Genomic DNA, 20,230 nt, shown 5'->3' with positions numbered 1-20,230 from the left:
AAAGTAATGCAAAACGATGACATTCTGTGCCCTTGAACCCTTGGGTGATGTTTATCATTAGGGTTTAAAAAATTAATTAAGTAATTCAATGTAATCCATGCCCAATTGATGCCTTAGATTGCTTTAGATCATTTTATATCAAATTTTAATAATAATAAATTATATTAAGGGTCATTTCATGATTAGAGTGAGTTACAGCTTTGATTTTATGACTCTCTCGTGTTACTGATTTGTAAGAGCAAACAGAAATGTTTAACTTGGTAAAACATTTAATCTCTACTCTGGACTTCACAGCAGCTGCCAGTATATAATACAATGGGGAGGACTTCCAAACCCTTTCTTTAGAAAATATTTCTGGATTTGAATAGGTTTTTGTTTTTTTTAATTTCTAAATAGATTTATTTTTCTCTAAACCAACATGGCAACTTTTGATGAACTTTTGGAACACATCGGGGAGTTTGATGCCTTTCAAAAGCAGATATTTATACTTTTGTGTTTCATATCAGTTGTGTTTTCCCCCATTTACGTGGGCATAGTTTTCCTAGGCTTTGTACCTGATTACAGGTGTGTTAGTGCTGGGATTCCGGAACCAAGCAACGAGTGTGAATGGACACTTAACTATACAGGACCAAATGGCTCTACTGATTCTTTATATATGAGTCAGTGTTATCAGTATGATGTAGACTGGAATAGCACATCTCTGAACTGCACAAATTCATCATTAAATATCACCAGCAAGCTGCCAATAACAAACTGTAAAGATGGATGGGATTATAACACCACCGGATCATCCCTTGTAACAGAGGTAAGATGGAATACTTGAACAGCAGCACATCATATTAGCCTAATTATTTTAGTTTCTTATTATTCTTTCTTCATAGTGATGTTTTTTGTTTTACCCCTTCCATGCCAGTGGCAAAATCACAGCACTGGTCATTGCTAGGCAGCAAGAGAGGATGCCCTTTCCAGCTACTGTATGTGTCAGGCGTCTTACTGTTACCATAAACAGGGTGATTAGTTTGTTTACAGTTTTCTTGTTGTTTTTATAATGAAATTATTTTCTTACTTATTTGCAGTACTACCACATCCCTTGAGTGCAGCACAAGTACAGTTATTTTGGTGTATATAGAAATATAGTCACAGTTATGAAGGCTTTGCACTTCTTGCACTGCTTGACCCAAGCTAATGGAACATACAATGAAGAGACAATTCCAGCCTTCAGAAGCAGAATTTCTACATAGACATAGAAACAAAGCCATGTTCTTTTACACATCAACTATATAGTATGTTCACCATGTGTACATTCCTGTGTATCAGTTTTGCACAAGAAAAAAACACAAATGTTCTGATATTCAGTAAAAATGTCTTAGCAGGCTTCATTGTACTGTACTTTGTTCGCGTAGAAAAACGTTTAGCTAATGACCAAACATGTGACTTATTAAACTCCCTTTCAGTTACTAAATTATAGGGGCCTTGTTTTGGTTAGAAAATTGTAGGTTCAAGTAATAGAAAAGATCAGTGGGGCCTAGGTAATTGTGTTGATTCATGGCACTTTTATCTAGAGCTTAGTTGATCTACGGGGGAGTCTACTTTTCTATATATTTGATATTTTTCTTATATACTGAGGAGTCAACTGCAGTTACCCTGTCGCACAATAATTTACTGCAATTTAAATCAATTATAACCAGTGTATGAATAAAACACAATTTACAAACAATCTACCTATTAAAAAAAAGTTGGCATCAGCTATCCGGGTTTAGACTCACATCCACAGCTATGCTAGGCATCCTCCTTAGCAATTTGCCAACTGGTCCTTGGCCAAAACACTATTAATGTGCCTCTGCAAGCGGATCACTGGCATCTGATCTGAACTGCTTGTGGCCTTCAACATAAGAGGTATATCTGGGCATGTAAAGGATATGGGATATGTTTCATCTAAGGTCTCACATACCATATTAATTTGATTAGATGAATAACTGAAATTCCAGTGTTTACACTACTTTGGTTAAAAGGACCTGCCTCTTTCTAAAACTCATGTCACTGCATGGCTCTCATGTGTGGTCCTTTGCTTGGTATGTCTTTTCATTATACACATTAACCTACTGCCCTGAGTGTTAAACTTCATTTATGCAACACCTCTGCAGTTTAATCTTGTTTGTGGTGACTCCTGGAAGTTGGACTTTTTTCAATCATGTGTCAACATCGGATTCTTTATTGGCGGCTTGATCAGTGGATATATTGCAGACCGGTATGTGAACCAATTTTATCCAATCTTGGGGGGGTTACATGTTTTTTGAAATGTTTAAACTTAGCTTGAAGTGTTTTCCCGGTAACTCATGGTTAGACTAATGGGGCACCCCAGCATTAATACTGTGTGCTGAATCATAAAACATAAAATCCTTACATGACATTTAGGGGGAGATTTATCAAGACACGAATGCTCGACTTTTCCGTACACCCGCGCAACTTTTTCGTACGCTAGCGAAAAAAATTCGGGAAGGTTCTGCCGCTGTTTACAATCGTTTGGTACGAAAATTTAGTGACTTTCGGATCGCCAATACGATATTATCGTGACTAATACGATTTCTTCGTAAGCATTTTCGTGATATTTGCGATTTTCAGAAATTATCGTATCCAATCCAAATTTTTCCCATTCGGGATTCAAACTCGTGTTTTAATGAATCGGCCCCCTAGTGTTCCTGGAGAGTCACCCACCCCAAACTGCACTACCTTGCCCCCCCCAATAATGTTCATTTGACATGTTAAGAAAAGGCAGAGTTGTACAGTGGAGTTCAAAGGTGCCATCTTGTGCTGCTAAATCGTCTCTGACAAGACTGCACAGCATGTATAGTTAAAGCCAGACCATTGTTTAAGTTTTTGTGATTGCTTACAGCAGAAGATATTAACTATATTAGGGAAGGAAAGCATATGTGGTTTGAGAGGGGGGTCTCCAGGGACACTCATGTTCATTTAAGGGTTTTGTTCAGCTTTCACACTCATAAACACAGCCAATCTGTCACATTTACATTAAAGGAGAAGGAAAGTCAAAATCTATTAAGCACACTATTCAATAGTACTACTATAGCTGTGTAAAAATGCTATATTCCTGGCTTGCCTAATGAAAGATTTACAGAAATACACATACTAGAACCTACACACTTGTTTCAGTGAACGGCGCCGCCATCTTGTCCAGCGTGTCTGTATGGGCTGAAATCAAATTTGCAAAAAAAAAGTGTAAAAAGCTGTGTAAAATAAATGGCAAATTTTGCCATCCAAACGCCAGATTTGACACTATTATTTTATTCCAGAGGATTATTTATTTATTATTTAATTATGCCATTTTTTTTTTACGTGGTGAAGCCTTGCAATGTGTGGCAAATTTTGTTGCCGTTTTTTTACACAGCACAATAAATTAGATTTGGCATTGCAGTCCTGGACCATGAGCATGCTCAGATCAGCTGACAGTGATCCTCCCACAGAGTAATTTTATCTAACCATAAGTAAAGCCCTGAGCACAGAAACCAGGTGACATAGTCTGAATGAGAATTCTTTTTTGGTCATATGATAAACTGGTTAGAATAGGTTTGGTTTATAGTTCATTGATCTGCCCTTAGGTAACTGCAGGTGTGCTCCTCCTGGAAGAACATGTGTAAAAGACACAACATTTAAACCCCATCTCAGGGCATTAGCACCAGCTTTGTTGCTGATCTGAGCATGTCAGAGGTCCTGGAACAGCATGTGGGGAGCACCAACCCCAAACAAAAACGCAAAAGATGGACAGTGTATTTGGGAATTGAAAGGTGTAGAACAAAAGCCCCCTTTGAACATTTTAATTTCAAGCCTTTACTAGTCATTCAGGCTATTAGCAACTAATAATTGCCTTAGTTCAGCTTGCAGAGAAACCCCAGGGGCAGTGAATGGAAAAACTCTCAGATTTAAAAAGAACAGAAAAAATTGAGCAACATGCTCTCAACAAGCTCCCAGCAGTTGTAGGTGGCATGCCTTCCTGTGTAAGGGTGCTGGTGTTTGACATTTGATCTTTTTGGGCAGACAGGGTACCAGAGAGAAAGTTCCAGCAGTACAAACCTGTGCATTGATAAACTGATATGACAGTATCTTTGCTTTGGGTCGTACAGAACTGAGGGAGAGAAACAGTTGTATGTTGGCTTACATTACTAACTATAAAACATGGCCATCACAGGTTTTTAACTCATTTTGTGATCACTGTTAAGATTATGCAGGTCATGTATGTGTTGGTTGATATGAAAGAGTAACTGTCTGTGTTTCTGCCTCTTTAGATTTGGCCGCAAACCATTTCTGATATCTTCTATCTTAATTACTGGTATTTTTGGAATTTTGATGGCGTTTGCTCCCAACTACCCCTTAGTTGTCACTTTCCGTTTTATTCAGGGGTTTGTCAGCAAAGGGTGTTGGCTGTCAGGCTATATACTAGGTAAGAATTTTTTGAGAAACAGAAAACAGAAAAAGTAACTTGTGAACATATCTAAATTGTATAAATTCAAACTACTTGTTAGACTTTGTAACTATAATCAGATCTACACTTTCAGATCTGCACTGTTATTATATATCAAAGTACGACTACTGGGAAATAATAAAGAAGACTTTTCCTATCAGTGAAAATCTCGTTATTATCTAATACAGTTGACATTCCAATACAATGTGTGCATGCTGATATAGTGCTGGGCCTTACCAGGGGCAGGCAATAGAGCAATGTGTCTGGGTGGGGTGGGTACCAGGCACTTAACATATGCCTCTGCTGCCTTTTCCAGCACCATTACCTTCTGGCCTGGCTAATAGTGGTGATCGCAGGAACATTGAATAGGTAGCTGGGTGCAGCCAGAGGCAGGGGATGGCTAGAGAGGATACCCTTGCATCAGCTGAACCACTATAACTGGACAGTAGATGAAAATGTTTATGGAACGGTGCTGCTTTAAGAAGCCAACCCTGACGTTGCTAACCTAAAACTCCTAACATGTTTTAATGTTTTCGAGTGGAGCAACACTGTTACAAAAGGTTGGTGTCACTTTTTAAGCCAATAAAATGCCACTAAGTTTACAAGCACAATGGGTACACCAAGTCCACTAAATAGATAACAGGTATAATAGAATATTCTATTTTGATTTGGCTGATTATTAAGCAAAAAAGAGGGAAAGGCAGAGAAAGAATTTAGAAAGTTCAAGTGAAGGGTCTGCATGAAGGTATAATGTGAGATTCTCCAAAACCCCAACAGGCACAACACACATTAAGTCATTTTCTATATCCCAATAAATTATTTTTTGTCTTTAATTACATTTTCTTTTTTTTGGAGAATCTTACATCATACATGTACCTTCATGATACATGTACCTTCATCTGTACCATACACCAATAGACTGGAGTGAATTGTGAGAAATTATATGCACGAAAGAAAACATTTAATCTTGCGCAACCTAAATTTCTCTTCTACATAAAGAACGGCAAAGATGTTCCTTTATTATTCCCTTTATCTGCACAAGGTCGTTCAGTTATTTACTGTGTTTACATTTCATAGATATGTATTGTGCATGAGGTGCTAGGGTTGTTTTACTGCAGGATAAACATTCTGTGGTTCACATCGTCTTAATTGCCTTCAAATGCCAGAAAGATTCTTAACCCATAAAATGCCTACTGGTTGCTTAGTCTATTTTAATCTAATATGACCTAGTAAGGGGTGTCCTGCTCATGTCTTTCAACAGAGGTGGGGTTGAAAAAGAGGGTTAAAAGTTACCGAACCATTCTTCATAATTCCATATATACTGTAGTGATGCCATGATTATGCTGGCTGGATATACACATTACCTTAATGCACAAAGATAGTGATACCTATGTTGTTTCAGTTGCAGAGTTTGTTGGTTTGGAACACAGACGGACAGTTGGAATCGTCTACCAGGCTGCATTTACTGTTGGCCTTCTGCTGCTCTCAGGAGTGGCCTATGTCCTCCCACACTGGAGATGGTTGCAGATGACAGTCACAATACCATATTTCTTTTTCTTGGCATATTACTGGTATGAAAAAAATACCCCAAACAATCCAGTGATTCTTAAGGAACAATCATGATGGAGTTGTAATGAATGTAATGTAATACAAAGCAGGGAATACTTCCTCACATACATTTTAAGTTACAAGAGGCAATGGCCACAATTTGTTATTAACATATATATATATATGACATTCAGACTTATGAATTTTAACTTTCCAGGCACATACACATAGGAGCAGACTTGCCACTGACCTGAATATTTGCAGTGTCAAGTATACAGGTACATTGACATTGACCCCAATATTTACCATTTCTCAGCACACACAGCAGATTAAAGCCAGCATTGCAATAATATTTGCAGTTGCCTCTCCCCATTTCCTCTCTCTATTTTCCTTTCTCCTTTTCGTTCATTATATTTGCTTGTAGCACTTTCCCCTCTTTTTCCCTTCCTCCTTCTCTCCTCTTGCAGTTTTTCTCTCATTCCATTTTTCTCTCTCTTTTCCATCCACCTTCACATTCTACTTTACTTTTCTCTTTTTCTTGTAAAGCTCTGCACAAATTCTTTCTATATGTTCCCTTTGCTCTCCCTTTCCCTTTGCTCCCACTTCTCTCACTCCCCTTCCTGTTTTGCTTTCCCCTTTAGTCTCCCCCATTTTTTCTATTTCATTCCTATTTATTCTACTTTTCCTGTTTCATTCTTACCCTTATTTTGTACAATTTTTGCCCAGCATCACCTTTTGCGGTCTCCTTTCTCTTTTGCACACTTCCATTCTTTCTCATTTGCTACTCTTTCTCTTTCTCCCAGTATTCTCATTATCTCTTTCCTATCTGACTCTTCTCGTTCCTCTGTTATCTTTTCTTTTGTGCTTATCTCCTTTTATTACAAATAAATCCCAGCCAGCACCCCTATGTGAATGTTGTCCTGCACTTTTGCTCTTCATGGGGCTTTGCTGTTTCTCTCATAGCTTGTACAGAGAGATACTGTAAGCGCGAGGGCAGCACACTAAAATGGACACAAATTAGTTTGCATTTTTACACTATTAATTATAGGTACATTTGATCAAACATGTACCTTAAACTTCCATATAGTTGCCCTGAATGCCAACGTACTCAGTCAGTCTGCTCTGATGAATAGGGCACAAGAGTGCGTACTGATTCTTGGAATCCATTCCAGGGGTCTCACAGCAAGTTGTGTCAATAGCTGCTACAAAGTTTTCCTGAGTGAATCACGCAGTAATGCCATTTTTGATGCAGCAAATACCTGCAAATTACACTCTAAAAAATGTTTTTCTGCAAGTTGCATCTGAAAATGTGCACATGTGACACACAGAATAGCGTTGGAGGCAACTTGGCGCACGCTGGCAATGAATGCTGGAATTCTTCGCAAAAAGGATTGCATTGTGGGAAACAACATGGTAATTTCTGTCTGAAAATTGCACACCGCCCTTTGTATGTAAATGAGACAATTCACCTGTAAGCTCTAAGAATATAGTGGTGCTTTTATATACATTTACACAATATAAACCAGCTAAAAAGAAAAACTAGTGACATACATCTGTTTTTTTAACATAAAAACAAATAAATAACATGAATAAATAATAACTATAACAGTTCTGTCTCTGGATTTGTTGGCGGATACACAGAGTTTATTAGATTATGTGCTTTGTGCAATGGATTAATGATCAATATTGACTTTCCCAGGTGTGTGCCAGAATCACCCCGGTGGCTCATCTCACAGAATCGAAAGGCAGAAGCCAAAGCCATCATCCACACAATTGCCAAAAAAAATGGGAAAATGGTTCCAGATTTTTTAGAGGTAAAAAATACTCTTCAAATTATTTTCAGGATTGGACATTAAATACATGAATCTAGTATATTATTATAGTACCCCCTAATGCACTGGTTTCTATACTGTGATGTGAATGTCCATGGGGGACTGGGGGGAGGGGGAGGCAAAGCAACTGATGAAGGGGCAGCCTAATGTACAGCAGGATGATAGACAGAACTCCTATGGCTCTGGCACACGGGGAGACTAGTCGCCCGCAACAAATCTCCCTTGTCGCAGGCGACTAATCTTCCCGAAATGCCATCCCACCAGCGAGAATGTAAATTGCCGGTGGGATGGCATAGGCGGCGCCGCGATTTCCCCAAAATCGCGGAAGTTTCTCTCAAGGCAACTGTACCATTGCAAATAGTCTTAAAACCTGCACTGTAGTCCATATTGAGTCAAATTTGTGCTGTGGATATATACACTGCTCAAGGGAAGGGAACACAAAAATAAGACATCCTAGATCTGAACGAATGAAATATTCTTATTAAATACTTCGTTCTTTACATAGTTGAATGTGCTGACAACAAAATCACACAAAAATTATCAATGGAAATCAAATTTATCAACCCATGGAGGTCTGGATTTAGATTCACACTCAAAATTAAAGTGGAAAAAACACTACAGGCTGATATCTAGTATAAATAAATTCAGTTCAAGTTGATGAGTAGTGAAATGTCTTCAATGATTACTTAACAAGTCCAGTTGCTTTAGATTTATTTATACTAGATATACCATGACCTGGATGAATGAAAATTTACATAGTCACTACAGGCTGATCCAACTTTGAAAACAATTTAAAATGAGGCTCAGTAGTGTGTGTGGTCTCCACGTGCCTGTATGGCCTCCCTGCAACGCCTGGGCATGCTCCTGATGAGGTGGCGGATGGTCTCCTGAGGGATCTCCTCCCAGACCTGGACTAAAGCATCCACTAACTCCTGGACAGTCTGTGGTGCAACGTGGCGTTGGTGGATGGAACGAGACATGATGTCCCAGATGTACTCAGTTGGATTCAGGTCTGGGAAACAGACGGGCCAGTCCATAGCATCAATGCCTTTGTCTTGCAGGAACTGCTGACACACTCCAGCCACATGAGGTCTAGCATTGTCTTGCATTAGGAGGAACCCAGGGCCAACCGCACCAGCATATGGTCTCACAAGGGTCTGAGGATCTCATCTCGGTACCTAATGGCAGTCAGGCTATCTCTGGTGAGCACATGGAGGACTGTGCGGCCCCCCTAAGAAATGCCACCCCACACCATTACTGACCCACTGCCAAACCGGTCGTGCTGGAGGATGTTACAGGCAGCAGAACGTTCTCCACGGTGTCTCCAGACTCAGTCACGTCTGTCACATGTGCTCAGTATGAACCTGCTTTCATCTGTGAAGAGCACAGGGCACCAGTGGTGAATTTGCCAATCTTGGTCTTCTCTGGAAAATGCCAAATGTCCTGCACAGTGTTGGGCTGTAAGCACAACCCCCACCTTTGGACATCTGGCCCTCATACCACCCTCATGGAGTCTGTTTCTGACCGTTTGAACAGACACATGCACATTTGTGGGCCGCTGGAGATCATTTTGCAGGGCTCTGGCAGTGCTCCTCCTGTTCCTTCTTGCACAAAGGCGGAGGTAGCGGTCCTGCTGCTGGGTTGTTGCCCTCTTACGGCCTCCTCCATGTCTCCTGATGTACTGGCCTGTCTCCTGGTAGCGCCTCCATGTTCTGGACACTACGCTGACAGACACAGCAAACCTTCATGCCACAGCTCGCATTGATGTGCCGTCCTGGATTAGCTGCACTACCTGAGCCATTTGTGTGGGAGCATCCCAGGCTTTGTAGGGAGGTCATACAGGCATGTGGCCACGCACACTACTGAGCCTCATTTTGACTTGTTTTAAGGACATTACATCAAAGTTGGTTCGGCCTGTAGTGTTTTTTTCCACTTTAAGTTTGAGTGTGACTCCAAATCCATACGTCCATGGGTTGATAAATTTGATTTCCATTGATAATTGTTGTGTGATTTTGTTGTCAGCACATTCAACTATGTAAAGGACAAAGTATTTAATTAAAATTTTTCATTAAATTCAGATCTAGGATGTCTTATTTTTGTGTTCCCTTTATTTTTTGTGAGCAGTGTATATTCTTGTACCATAAGAATTGGTCAACCACATACTGATCAGCCTGTACAGATCTGTGGATATTCAGAACCCATGCACTGATGGTGGCGGGTATCAAAATCTGTGAGATTGTTTTGATAATATAAACATCTCCACAAACAAATATATTTATTCACAGAGTCTAACGGCTGATGAAGAAGCTGGTGAAAAGCAAGTTCCATCTTTCTTGGACTTAGTCAGGACCCCTCAGATCAGGAAGCACACTTTGATTCTGATGTACATATGGTAAGACATATCACTGGCATGTTAAATTGCATAATAGTTATTCCTAAAGAGAAAAAGATACCTGATTTCAAATGAGTTTGCCTCACAAAACCAGAATGCGCAGGCATCACATCTCAACTGGATTAAGATCAGATTTTTCTAACAGGAACCATGTCACACCAAATAAGTACATTTTGTATTTCATCTCTTTCAAATAAAAATATCACACAAAGGGCCCAATTTGAGTGTAAGATTTGTTCAGTAAAATGAGAGGACTAACCACGGGTCTGAATACCTTTGCATGGCGTTGTAGCTGATGGTCTAAAAGGCTTTTGACGACAATGGCAATACATGCTGTATCAGAACAAATTATAGGTTATTAGAAATATAATTTTAAAACTGTTTCCAAGAATGCCTTAGCTGGCACTTATCAAAATGCAAATTTAGAACATAATACATTAAAAACTCACCCACGTTCCATTTACTGGGATTTTTAGAAGCGTATGTATCAATGGGTGAAAGTTAGCATTCACCATTTGATTAATGACACTTCTGAAAATTCTATAGGAATGAAAAAAACGTGGGTGAGTTTTTATATATCCGCTCTTTAGTTTTGCTTACAGCATGGAAAATGTCAAATGGGAGACAGACCCCCATTAAATAATAAAATACATGGATCTTAAGACAAGTTCCATGACTTGTATAGGATAAAAATGCAAAATCCGTGCTTCTAAGAGTGATGGGGGCGTGAGGAAGATTTGCTAAGGCCTGCACACCCTGTACAGGGAAAATGGGGCAGGTGGGGGTGTTGAACTTCCCAAAGGCCGACCATGATCTTATCCTATGGTTCTTCACCATAAACACATATAAAACTGCAGTTACTAGATCTTGGCTATTAAAAAGATTTTTTCTTCTGCTGCTCTGACATCTAGTGGCATCTCTATATTAGTACAACTTATTTTGAATCATTCAGAAATTATCTGTTCTAAAACTCACCTATTTTATGCACATACTTTAAAGGGAATTAACAGTCCATCCATCTTTAGTAGAAAAGAATTAGGGATGCATGAAGCCCTACCAAAATAGTACCATAACACATATAATAAAGATACATTTTATTCATGTATATTGATAAGTATATTTGCACAAGTTGGGGCATGCTAAGAACCATTAAAAACACAAAAAGGCCTGTGTTGAATTCTCTGTAGCACCGGTGCATACCTGGTATCTTCATATAGTATTTGGTCTGGATCCAAGGCCAGCAAGAAACAAAAGTCAGTAAATTGGCAGCTGGCAGACTGTATGCACAAAGCACATTCAAATAGAGCACAATTTTACAAATATACAGAAAGATGATCTCACGTTTAGATATAAAGTACCAATGAAGCATTTTTTGCCTAATACTAATATAAAACCAACAAAAAGAATACAAAGGGACATGGACATGCCCATGTGTAGTCAAGTAAATTTTCATAAACATGAGACCATGGGGGAAATATTTACCAGTTATACAAGGGATAATATATTGACCCTGCATGTTTAGCCTTAGCAAATCAGAGACAAAATACAGATACCAGCCCAAGAGATAAACAGTATTAGATTCCACATAAAAGCGAATCTCATCGTTACTGGAAGTTCTGCGGGAAGCTACTTCAATGCATTCATGACACTAGTGGTTTTGGGTCTTGAAGTTCAGTAATCTTTGATATGGCATTTAATTCATGCAGTTATACAATGATACAATGACTTGTGGGTTCTGATCAACAGTCTGAAAACTTCACCCTATTCTTATACAATCCCCCACTGTTATTAGACAGGAATAAATGATTTCCTAATTAATTCTAATAATTATTAGAAGTATTAGAAGCATGTTTTGTATTTAATTCAATAATAAATTCAGTAAATGAATTATAACCTCCCTTGGTAAAAAATACCAAAGCCTGACAACACCTTATATTCATATTAGAAAGACCCATTATCCAGAAAACCCCAGGTACTGAGCATTGCATAATAGATTTCATACCTGTACATACTTGTTAGTAATAATATTTGGTAAATACTTCTTAATAATAATAATAAAAGGTCATTGTAAGGTATCATTTTTTGCGGGTACAATTCCGTTTGTATAACCTTTCTTTAGTGTGCTGCTTAATTTACCTTCCTGTTAGCATGCTTTATTATCATTCTTCGAAACAGGCTAATATCCTTATTAAATCCATATAAATCATACGTATATCACAGTTTAATGAGAGTTAAAAGCAAAAAGTCACCAAATGTGAAGTGAGGTCCAGGTGCATCAGCCCCAGACCCTCAGCGAAGGGAGTGGGACTCTGTATAAATACCTGCATTTAAAACACTAAATAGGTCATCAAAAAAATGACTATGAAGATTTTCGGTCCCCTCGGTCCCCTTCCTTAGGAATTGACTTTGGCTCAGGTTACCAAACACACCTTCCAGTCTAGCAGCCAATGAAGAGACAGCACTGCTAGTCTCCATAGAAACTCTGCTGTGCACTCTGCTGGAGAAACATGTTTTTTCTCCTAACCTCATCTCCTGAGCTCATCTTAACCGTTACAGAGTTATCAGAGTTTTGCCTGTGTAAGGCTGCATTCTTCATTGCATGAACTTTACAGTGCACGCATGCTGTTTGCAGATGGAAATGCCACTGAAGGTGTGCAAGAGGAAAAATGGTAGCCTGGTGAAAGTTGCTATTTGTTTTAAAAAAATTTGATGGTGCTTGTGAACGTAGGGAAATATGCAATACAAATGGTGTGGTTTGGGTGGGGCAGATGTGTCTAACTTATATACATGGTAGGAAAATTTGGGGTTTACATGTCCTTTATAAAAAAACAAAAACCTTTATTAACCCAAGAGCACTTAGTCATAGGCTACATAGTACTGCGTAACAGTAATTATATTTTATAGTACAGTTCATTTCAGTCTATTCTCACCGTCTTTATACAGAGCCAAGGCTAGATTTACTGAAGTATATTGCTAATATATACACATGAAAGGATGGCACTTTTGTAGTTATGTTACCTACTACTAAGGTGCTATAAACAAGTCAGATTAAAGGTACAATATATGATCTGTTGATATGGGTTCATGGGGGAATCAAGACAGTTGTTTAGAAATGGGGCTGTCTAACTGATTTAAAGATAAGTGTTATTGAAGAAATTAACACCAATAACCAAAACCATCAAACATACAGATGGAGCTAAACGTATTTTTGGCCTACTGTAGGGCATGCAATGTATATGGAACACCTCTCTTTTATTTCAGTAAGAAAAACACCAGGCCAGTGGCTCCTTAAAAGGATAGGTGAAGTCAAAGGGGGGTGTATTAGATAGGTTAAAGGAGAAGGAAAGGTAAGAACTAAGGAAAATTTATCAGAAAGGTCTATGTAAATACAGCCATAACACTTACAGTAATGCTGCACTGAGTCCTTTATCAAAAGAAACACAGGATCTCTTGTCTGCCTCTTTGTCTCCTTAATTCCTGTGCCAGAATCTGTGCAGCTCTCAAGAATGCTAAGAACTCCCCCCCCCTTTGGAATGTGGATCTAAGCCAATCAGCAGGAAGCTTCCTCATAATCTTAAAAACTGCATGTACAGGGGTCTTGGTCTTGGTGCAGGAGTGAGGCATTATGGGAATTTTGTTTACGGAGCTCAGCATTTTTTTTTCCTATGATGCTTCTGATCATCTGAACAGGAGAAATATGGGGAGACTTAAGGGCACTATTGAGAGAACTGAAGGTATGCCTGCAGCAGGAGATAAATTCTTTATTAGCCTTTCCTTCTCCTTTAATGTAAAGTAGGTTTATAAATTCAATTGCTCCAATGAATGAGCCTGTTACATCAACACATCACTAATACATTTTCTATAACAGCCTGTAAGAGAGTTGTGGCATTGTACATAAGTGGCAAGCAACTGTTTTTCTTTACAGGTTCACATGTGCTGTAGTTTATCAAGGTTCAATTATGCACATGGGATCTACTGCGGAAAACATTTACTTTGACTTCTTCATCTCTGCCCTTGTTGAATTTCCTTCTGCAATATTAATAATTGTCACGGTGGATCGTGTTGGCCGGCGTTACCCGTGGCTAGTGTGCTGCATTATAACAGGAATTACTTGTCTAATTACTGCATTTATTCCACATGGTAAGGTGAACTAGTAAGTAAAGGTTACCAGGGGGGAACAACAAGCCATGAAAAGCAAAAATCTGAATTTTACTTTACTAGCATATTCACATGATTTACAGCATATTCCTAGTATATAGTATAAATACAACATAAAATTCAAGATACAAGACTAGTAATCAATTTAAAATCACATTACATGGGAGCATAAATCCCAGTGCAATCGGCATCAGGACTGATTAATAATCAGACCTTTAGCTTCAGCTTCTATGACAGATGTATCCTCAAGTTCTACTAAAGGTTTGATCCTTTTTGCTACATAAATTCACTACTCATTGGAAAGAATAAGAAAAGTCTGCATAGGGCGGGTGCTGGCATTTTTAATGAATAGTTAAAAATAGAAAGTAAGTGCAGGTGAAGAAGGGAAATGTGACCTCCATGATTCTGCTTGGAACTCCAGGACTCGCAAAAAGACCTGGGTGTAGTCCTTAGCTGCTCAATGATCTGTTACTGAACAATCCGTTGTTCATTTTAGTTCAATTTTATCAGCTTACTTAAAGGTTAACTAGAGCTTAACAAATGCTATGTAGAGTTGCCCCCTATCCAGTTTTATTCCGGATTTAAAATCTGGATAGGACTTGTCACCCATTCTATCAGCTGCCATTGCTTAGCCCAACCCTATGATGCCACCACCCACTCAAAAATGTAATTGTCAAAAACACATTATTGGACCTGTGGGGAAGCAAAGGTGACAACCCTAATCCTAGACTTTAAGTTTTCAGCTTCTGTATCAGCCCAAGGCCACCTTGTCGTTTCAGCAATGAAGATCTGTGCATACAGTAGCATTAAATTTTCTTTCAAATGATTTACAACGCACTGTGGGCTGCTGTCAGTTACCTGCCGAGGACCATTTTGAAGTCATGGTTCAGTGGTATAGCAAGTTCATTGTCTAAAATATAGCTTTTCTAGACAAGTCTTTTCTAGGCTTTAGTTCTCCTTTACTACTTACAAACATGACTGCACTGATCAGAATCCTGTTTGATCTGGCCCTGTATATTTCAGTTATTGTTGTGGATGGCTTCTTAAGAAATAACAAAGAGAGGGATTTTTCATTTTATTGACCCTGTTTATATCTTTCCAGGATATTCCTGGTTGATAATTACATTGTCCTGTGTGAGCAGAATGGGGATCACTGTTTCATATGAAATGGTTTGTTTGGTCAATGCTGAGCTCTACCCAACCTTCATAAGGTAAGTACTTAGTACTACAAAAACACTTTTTATGTGTTTTGCACAATGATAAATGGCACATAATCTATAAGAATGAATATCAGTGCAGATATGGAATATGTTAATTGGAATACTCAGGACCTGGAGTTTTCTGGATTAGGGTTCTTTCTGTAATTGGAATCTCCATACCTTAACTAAGCTAAAAAAAAAAAAAAAAAAATTAGCAGCAGATTTACTAAAAATTAGATTTTTTTTTGTTTTTGGAAACTTACACAAACAGAGTTTTTGATGAAAGAAATTCGATCAGTGACATATTTATTAATAGTCCCAATAATTTGTACGTTGATCTCATGAAAGTTTCTTGAAAAATTTGAGAACTTTGGTGAAAGTTTTCCGATATTTTCGAGAATATTTTCAAATATAGTAGAAAAAATAATGAGATTTAAACGGTCGTTCATTCCCATGAATTCTCTTTATTTTTCACAAACAGGAAGTGCTCCAGTGGCCATTCTGGTATTGGCGCTCATTCTTGGAAAACAATAATGTGTTTGCGTTTTACTAAACTGTGTGAAATAGAAAACAACGATGGGATTAACTTCCCCTTGAAAGTGTGTGAAATAGACAACAATGATAGGATTAATTTTCCCTTGAAAGTGTGTGATTAACTTCCCCTTGACCAGGGATCCCCAACCTTTCTTACTCGTGAGCCACAGTCAAATGTAAAAAAAGCAACACAAGCATCATAAAAGTTCATGGAGGAGCCAAATAAGGGTTAAGATTGGCTATTAGGCAGCCTCTATGCACACTATCAGCTCACAGGAGGCTTTATTTGGCAGGAAATCTTGTTTTTATTCAACCAAAACTTGCCCCCAAGTCAGGAATTCAAAAATAACTACCTGGTTTCGGGGCACTGAGAGCAACATCCAAGGGGTTGGTGAGCATGAGCCACGGGTTGGGGATCACTGCCCTTGACAGTGTGTGTTATAAGAAAACAATGATGGGATTAACTTCCCCTTGAAAACATGTGATTTACTTCCCCTTGAAAATGTATGATTAACTTGCCCTTAAAATTGTGTGACATAGAAAACAATGATGGGATTAACTTCTCATTGAAAGTTTGTGAAATAGAAAACAATTTTGTGTTTAGCTTCCCCTTTAAAATGTTTCAAGGACAGGCTGTCCCTGTCTATTCTATTTCTCTACTATTCTAAGCCTCCATAGGACTCAATAGTTCTTGGCAGCTTAAACCTGGCGTACTTTTTGTCAGTCTAAAAATACTTCGAATTATGTCAAATATTTTAAGAAAAAAACAAAACCATCATATACTGGCAATAAACACATATGTAAACCTTGAAAAAAAGTTTTTTTTTTTATATTTTTCAGAAAACCTTAGTAAATTGGCCCCTAAATAAACCCAATGGCATTGTTTGCCACCAATGGATTCATGCAACTTAGTTACCATCAAAGTACAAGGTACTGTTTTATTACTACAGAGATAGTACAACAGAATTATTTGCTTAAATGGGAGATGGCCTTCCTATCATTTGGAACTTTGCAATAACGGGTGTCTGGATAAGGGATCCCATACCTGTATCTCTCTAACCCGCTGGACAGAGTATGGAAGAGACGGCCATGGGCATTACCACCTCCTCATCCAAAAGTGGGTCCTGTGCACACAAAGGGGATGGGGAAGGGACAAAACATAATAGTAACAAGCAAATGGACCACTGTCTCTGATTTGGTGAAGTCTTTTCAGAAAAATTATTGTAATATCTGTGATCTAAATACATAACAAATAACTCCAGGGAACATTTAAATGTTTTTAATAACGGTATCACTTAACCCAGCCCAACATAAACCAGCACTTATATTGCAGTGTCATCCACAGTAACCTACAGCATTTATATTTGCCTAATTGTGTATGTAAGTTACCCTCCTATCTAGATTGTAAGCTCTACGGGGCAGGGACCTCCATCCTCTTTGACTCTTAACTTATTGCTACTCTAACTTGTATTTATTTTTATACTTTGTATTTATCTATTATTATTTTAATAACCCCGTTTGTATTAATCTATTATACTGTACAGCGCTGCGTACATAAGTAGCACTTTATAAATAAAGATATACATATATACATACATATGCAGGTATAGGATCTGTTATCTGGAAATCTGTTATCCATAAAGTTCCAAATTACGAAAAGGTAATCTCCCATAGACTCCATTTTAAACAAATGATTCTAATTTCTAGAAATGATTTCCTTTTTCTCTTTAATAATACAACAGAACCTTGTACTTGATCCCAACTGGGATATAATTAATCCTTATTGGATGCAAAACAATCCTGTTGTGTTTATTTCATGTTTAAATTTTTTCTTAGTAAACGTAAAGCATGGAGATCAAAACTATAGAAACATCCCTTATCCGGAAGACCCCAGGTCTCGAGCATTCTGGATAACAGATCCCATACCTGTACAAGTAGCAAAATTAGTTGACATTCGCCCCGCGTCTCTGCACCCAGCCTGACACAGTGCCTCTCAGTTTAGCCACAGGAGGGAGCAAGGGCAGCTGATCAGCTGATTCCCCGTCTGCATTTATACGCATTTAGATGCTATAAAATTAGCCTGGTAATGGTCAGTAGTTTATTTCCATACCATCATATTTAATTTCTTCCCCCTACAGGAATCTCGGTATAATGGTTTGCTCATCAATGTGTGATCTTGGTGGTGTCATTACGCCCTTTATTGTTTACCGATTAGCTGCTATTTGGCAAGAACTACCACTTATTGTATTTGGTAAGTCAATAAATACGAGCAAATTTTTGTGTCCGTTTCGCAAAAAAATCTGCCAATGGCAAAACACAGAGATTCATCGCAAATCCATGCCTGCCAAAACATTTCACTCATCACCAGTTCTAATCTGTGCTTAGTGATGTCATTTGTGTCACGTGATTCAATGAAATGTGTATTATAATAAATAATGTAGCCCCTGCTGTACAATATAAGAATATTAGAAATCATTACTTAGCCTTCATAATCATGCTTTTTTTCAATTTATGGTCATGGGACTCCTCTGCGACCTCCAATATCCTTATATCTTACAATTGGGGGTACATTATTCTCTATGTAATGCACAAGAGCCATGCATACCATGTAAATTATATTCTTATAGAGGTGCTTATTGCTGTTAGCAGTTATAATCAGTACTTAGTGCTTAATTTTTGGCTGCAAAATATGAGGATATTAGAAGTCACCTTGGAGTTCAAAGACCTGGTCATTAAACTCTTCAGTATTAAAAGGGGGTAAATTACTCCATATACCCATATGTTTTTATAAAACGGGTCTCTGCAGAAGGTTATTGGTCTTACTGAGACTGTAAAGTAGTAGGTAGTAAAGTCTGCAAATTATGTGGGCAATAATTATCTTTATTATCAGGAATAATTTTGTGCTAAAAATGCATATTATATTAGGTTTGCCTTGTGCATAGAACAATATAAAATACATGCTTATTGTAGGTAAAAGGTTTAACAATGTCTATATAATATTCTATATTTGTTATATATTTTCTTCCAATAAAACCGCCTCTTTGTGGGTTTTTAATTGCTTTGTCTGCATAGCTGTACTTGCGACTGTTTCTGGCATCCTGGTGTACTTTCTCCCAGAAACCAAGGGAAGAGCACTTCCAGAGACAATTGAAGAAGCAGAAAATTTGCACAAGTAAGTGGAGAACATACCCTTGTGTTAATTCAACACAGTTGCTAGTTCTTACATATTTTCATATTTGAAATATTGGACTTTAAATGACCAATATTTAAAGATAATAAATAAATACAAATAAGAAATCCAACCACCAATTGATGAAACTCTCCCTAGGTTAAAAGTTAAACCCCCTATGTTAAACCTAGCACTGTCATTCCATTGGGATTAATTATGTGCCATGGATTTGTAAGGGCTCATACACACTGCAGGCTGTTTGCATGTGGCACTTGTATACGTAATCTGAAGTCTGATAAGAGCCCTGAGTGCAATTACTCAAGTCTTTGCATGAAACTGTACTTCTAGCACTTTTGCAGCACTTTTGTATCTTCTTTGAAGAAGACCCTAATATGGGTCAAACAAGTGTTGTATTATTATAAATAAAAACCTGTTTTGCTTATCTTTATCTTTTCAGGCAAGTGAAAACAACAAAATTGGCAACAACCTACTTGGAAGTTAGTAAAGTGGATCTATGAATGTGTTTTGCTGCTGTAAAGTTTTTTTTCTGTTAGTGTAAAACAATAAATTAAACTATAACTCACCTGTGTCTTCAGTCTCATTGAGCTTCTTAAGAACCAGATTCTGTTCTTTGTAACCATTAAAATCATAGTTTTGACAATCAATAACTTATGACTGCATATCATACTATCAGGTCCGGCGGGAGCTATCGGGTGAGGCTAACCAGACAGCTACTGGGCGGGTTGTGTAAAAGTTGAGAGTCTTTTATCAGTGTAATTTAACATGTATAATAAGCAAGAACCTAGCCTCTTCTGTCACTAACACATGACACTTCAATTTCTTAACTTTATATATGAATTATTAAATGTATGCAATTTTTGTTCCCCCTGTCTGTACTATTAATGCACAAATGTACACAAGTAA

General features: G+C 38.0%; 1 protein-coding gene across 1 annotated transcript; it reads left to right on the top strand.

Annotated features, from left to right (window-relative positions):
• The first annotated feature begins 290 nt into the window (after nucleotides 1-290).
• On the top strand, nucleotides 291-19,889 carry slc22a2 (solute carrier family 22 (organic cation transporter), member 2). Its single transcript, XM_002933862.4, has 11 exons — nucleotides 291-805; nucleotides 2,145-2,248; nucleotides 4,299-4,453; nucleotides 5,877-6,045; nucleotides 7,722-7,836; nucleotides 10,140-10,246; nucleotides 14,172-14,386; nucleotides 15,507-15,615; nucleotides 18,276-18,388; nucleotides 19,210-19,309; nucleotides 19,764-19,889. Exons 1-11 carry the CDS (start codon nucleotides 419-421, stop codon nucleotides 19,822-19,824), a joined length of 1,635 nt encoding a protein of 544 aa, XP_002933908.1. The 5' UTR covers nucleotides 291-418; the 3' UTR covers nucleotides 19,825-19,889.
• The last annotated feature ends 341 nt before the right edge of the window (nucleotides 19,890-20,230 follow it).

Source organism: Xenopus tropicalis, chromosome 5 (assembly GCF_000004195.4).
Source record: "Xenopus tropicalis strain Nigerian chromosome 5, UCB_Xtro_10.0, whole genome shotgun sequence".
Taxonomy (NCBI): Eukaryota; Metazoa; Chordata; class Amphibia; order Anura; family Pipidae; genus Xenopus; species Xenopus tropicalis.
The sequence above is the reverse complement of the archived record's forward strand: the minus strand, read 5'-3'. Positions and strand labels throughout refer to the sequence as shown.

Coding starts and splice junctions, on each gene's coding strand:
- slc22a2 (XM_002933862.4), top strand. CDS start 419: ATGGCAACTTTTGATGAACTTTTGGAACACATCGGGGAGTTTGATGCC. Junction 10,247..14,171: donor TTGATTCTGATGTACATATG/GTAAGACATATC, acceptor TTTTCTTTACAG/GTTCACATGTGCTGTAGTTT. Junction 14,387..15,506: donor TACTGCATTTATTCCACATG/GTAAGGTGAACT, acceptor ATATCTTTCCAG/GATATTCCTGGTTGATAATT.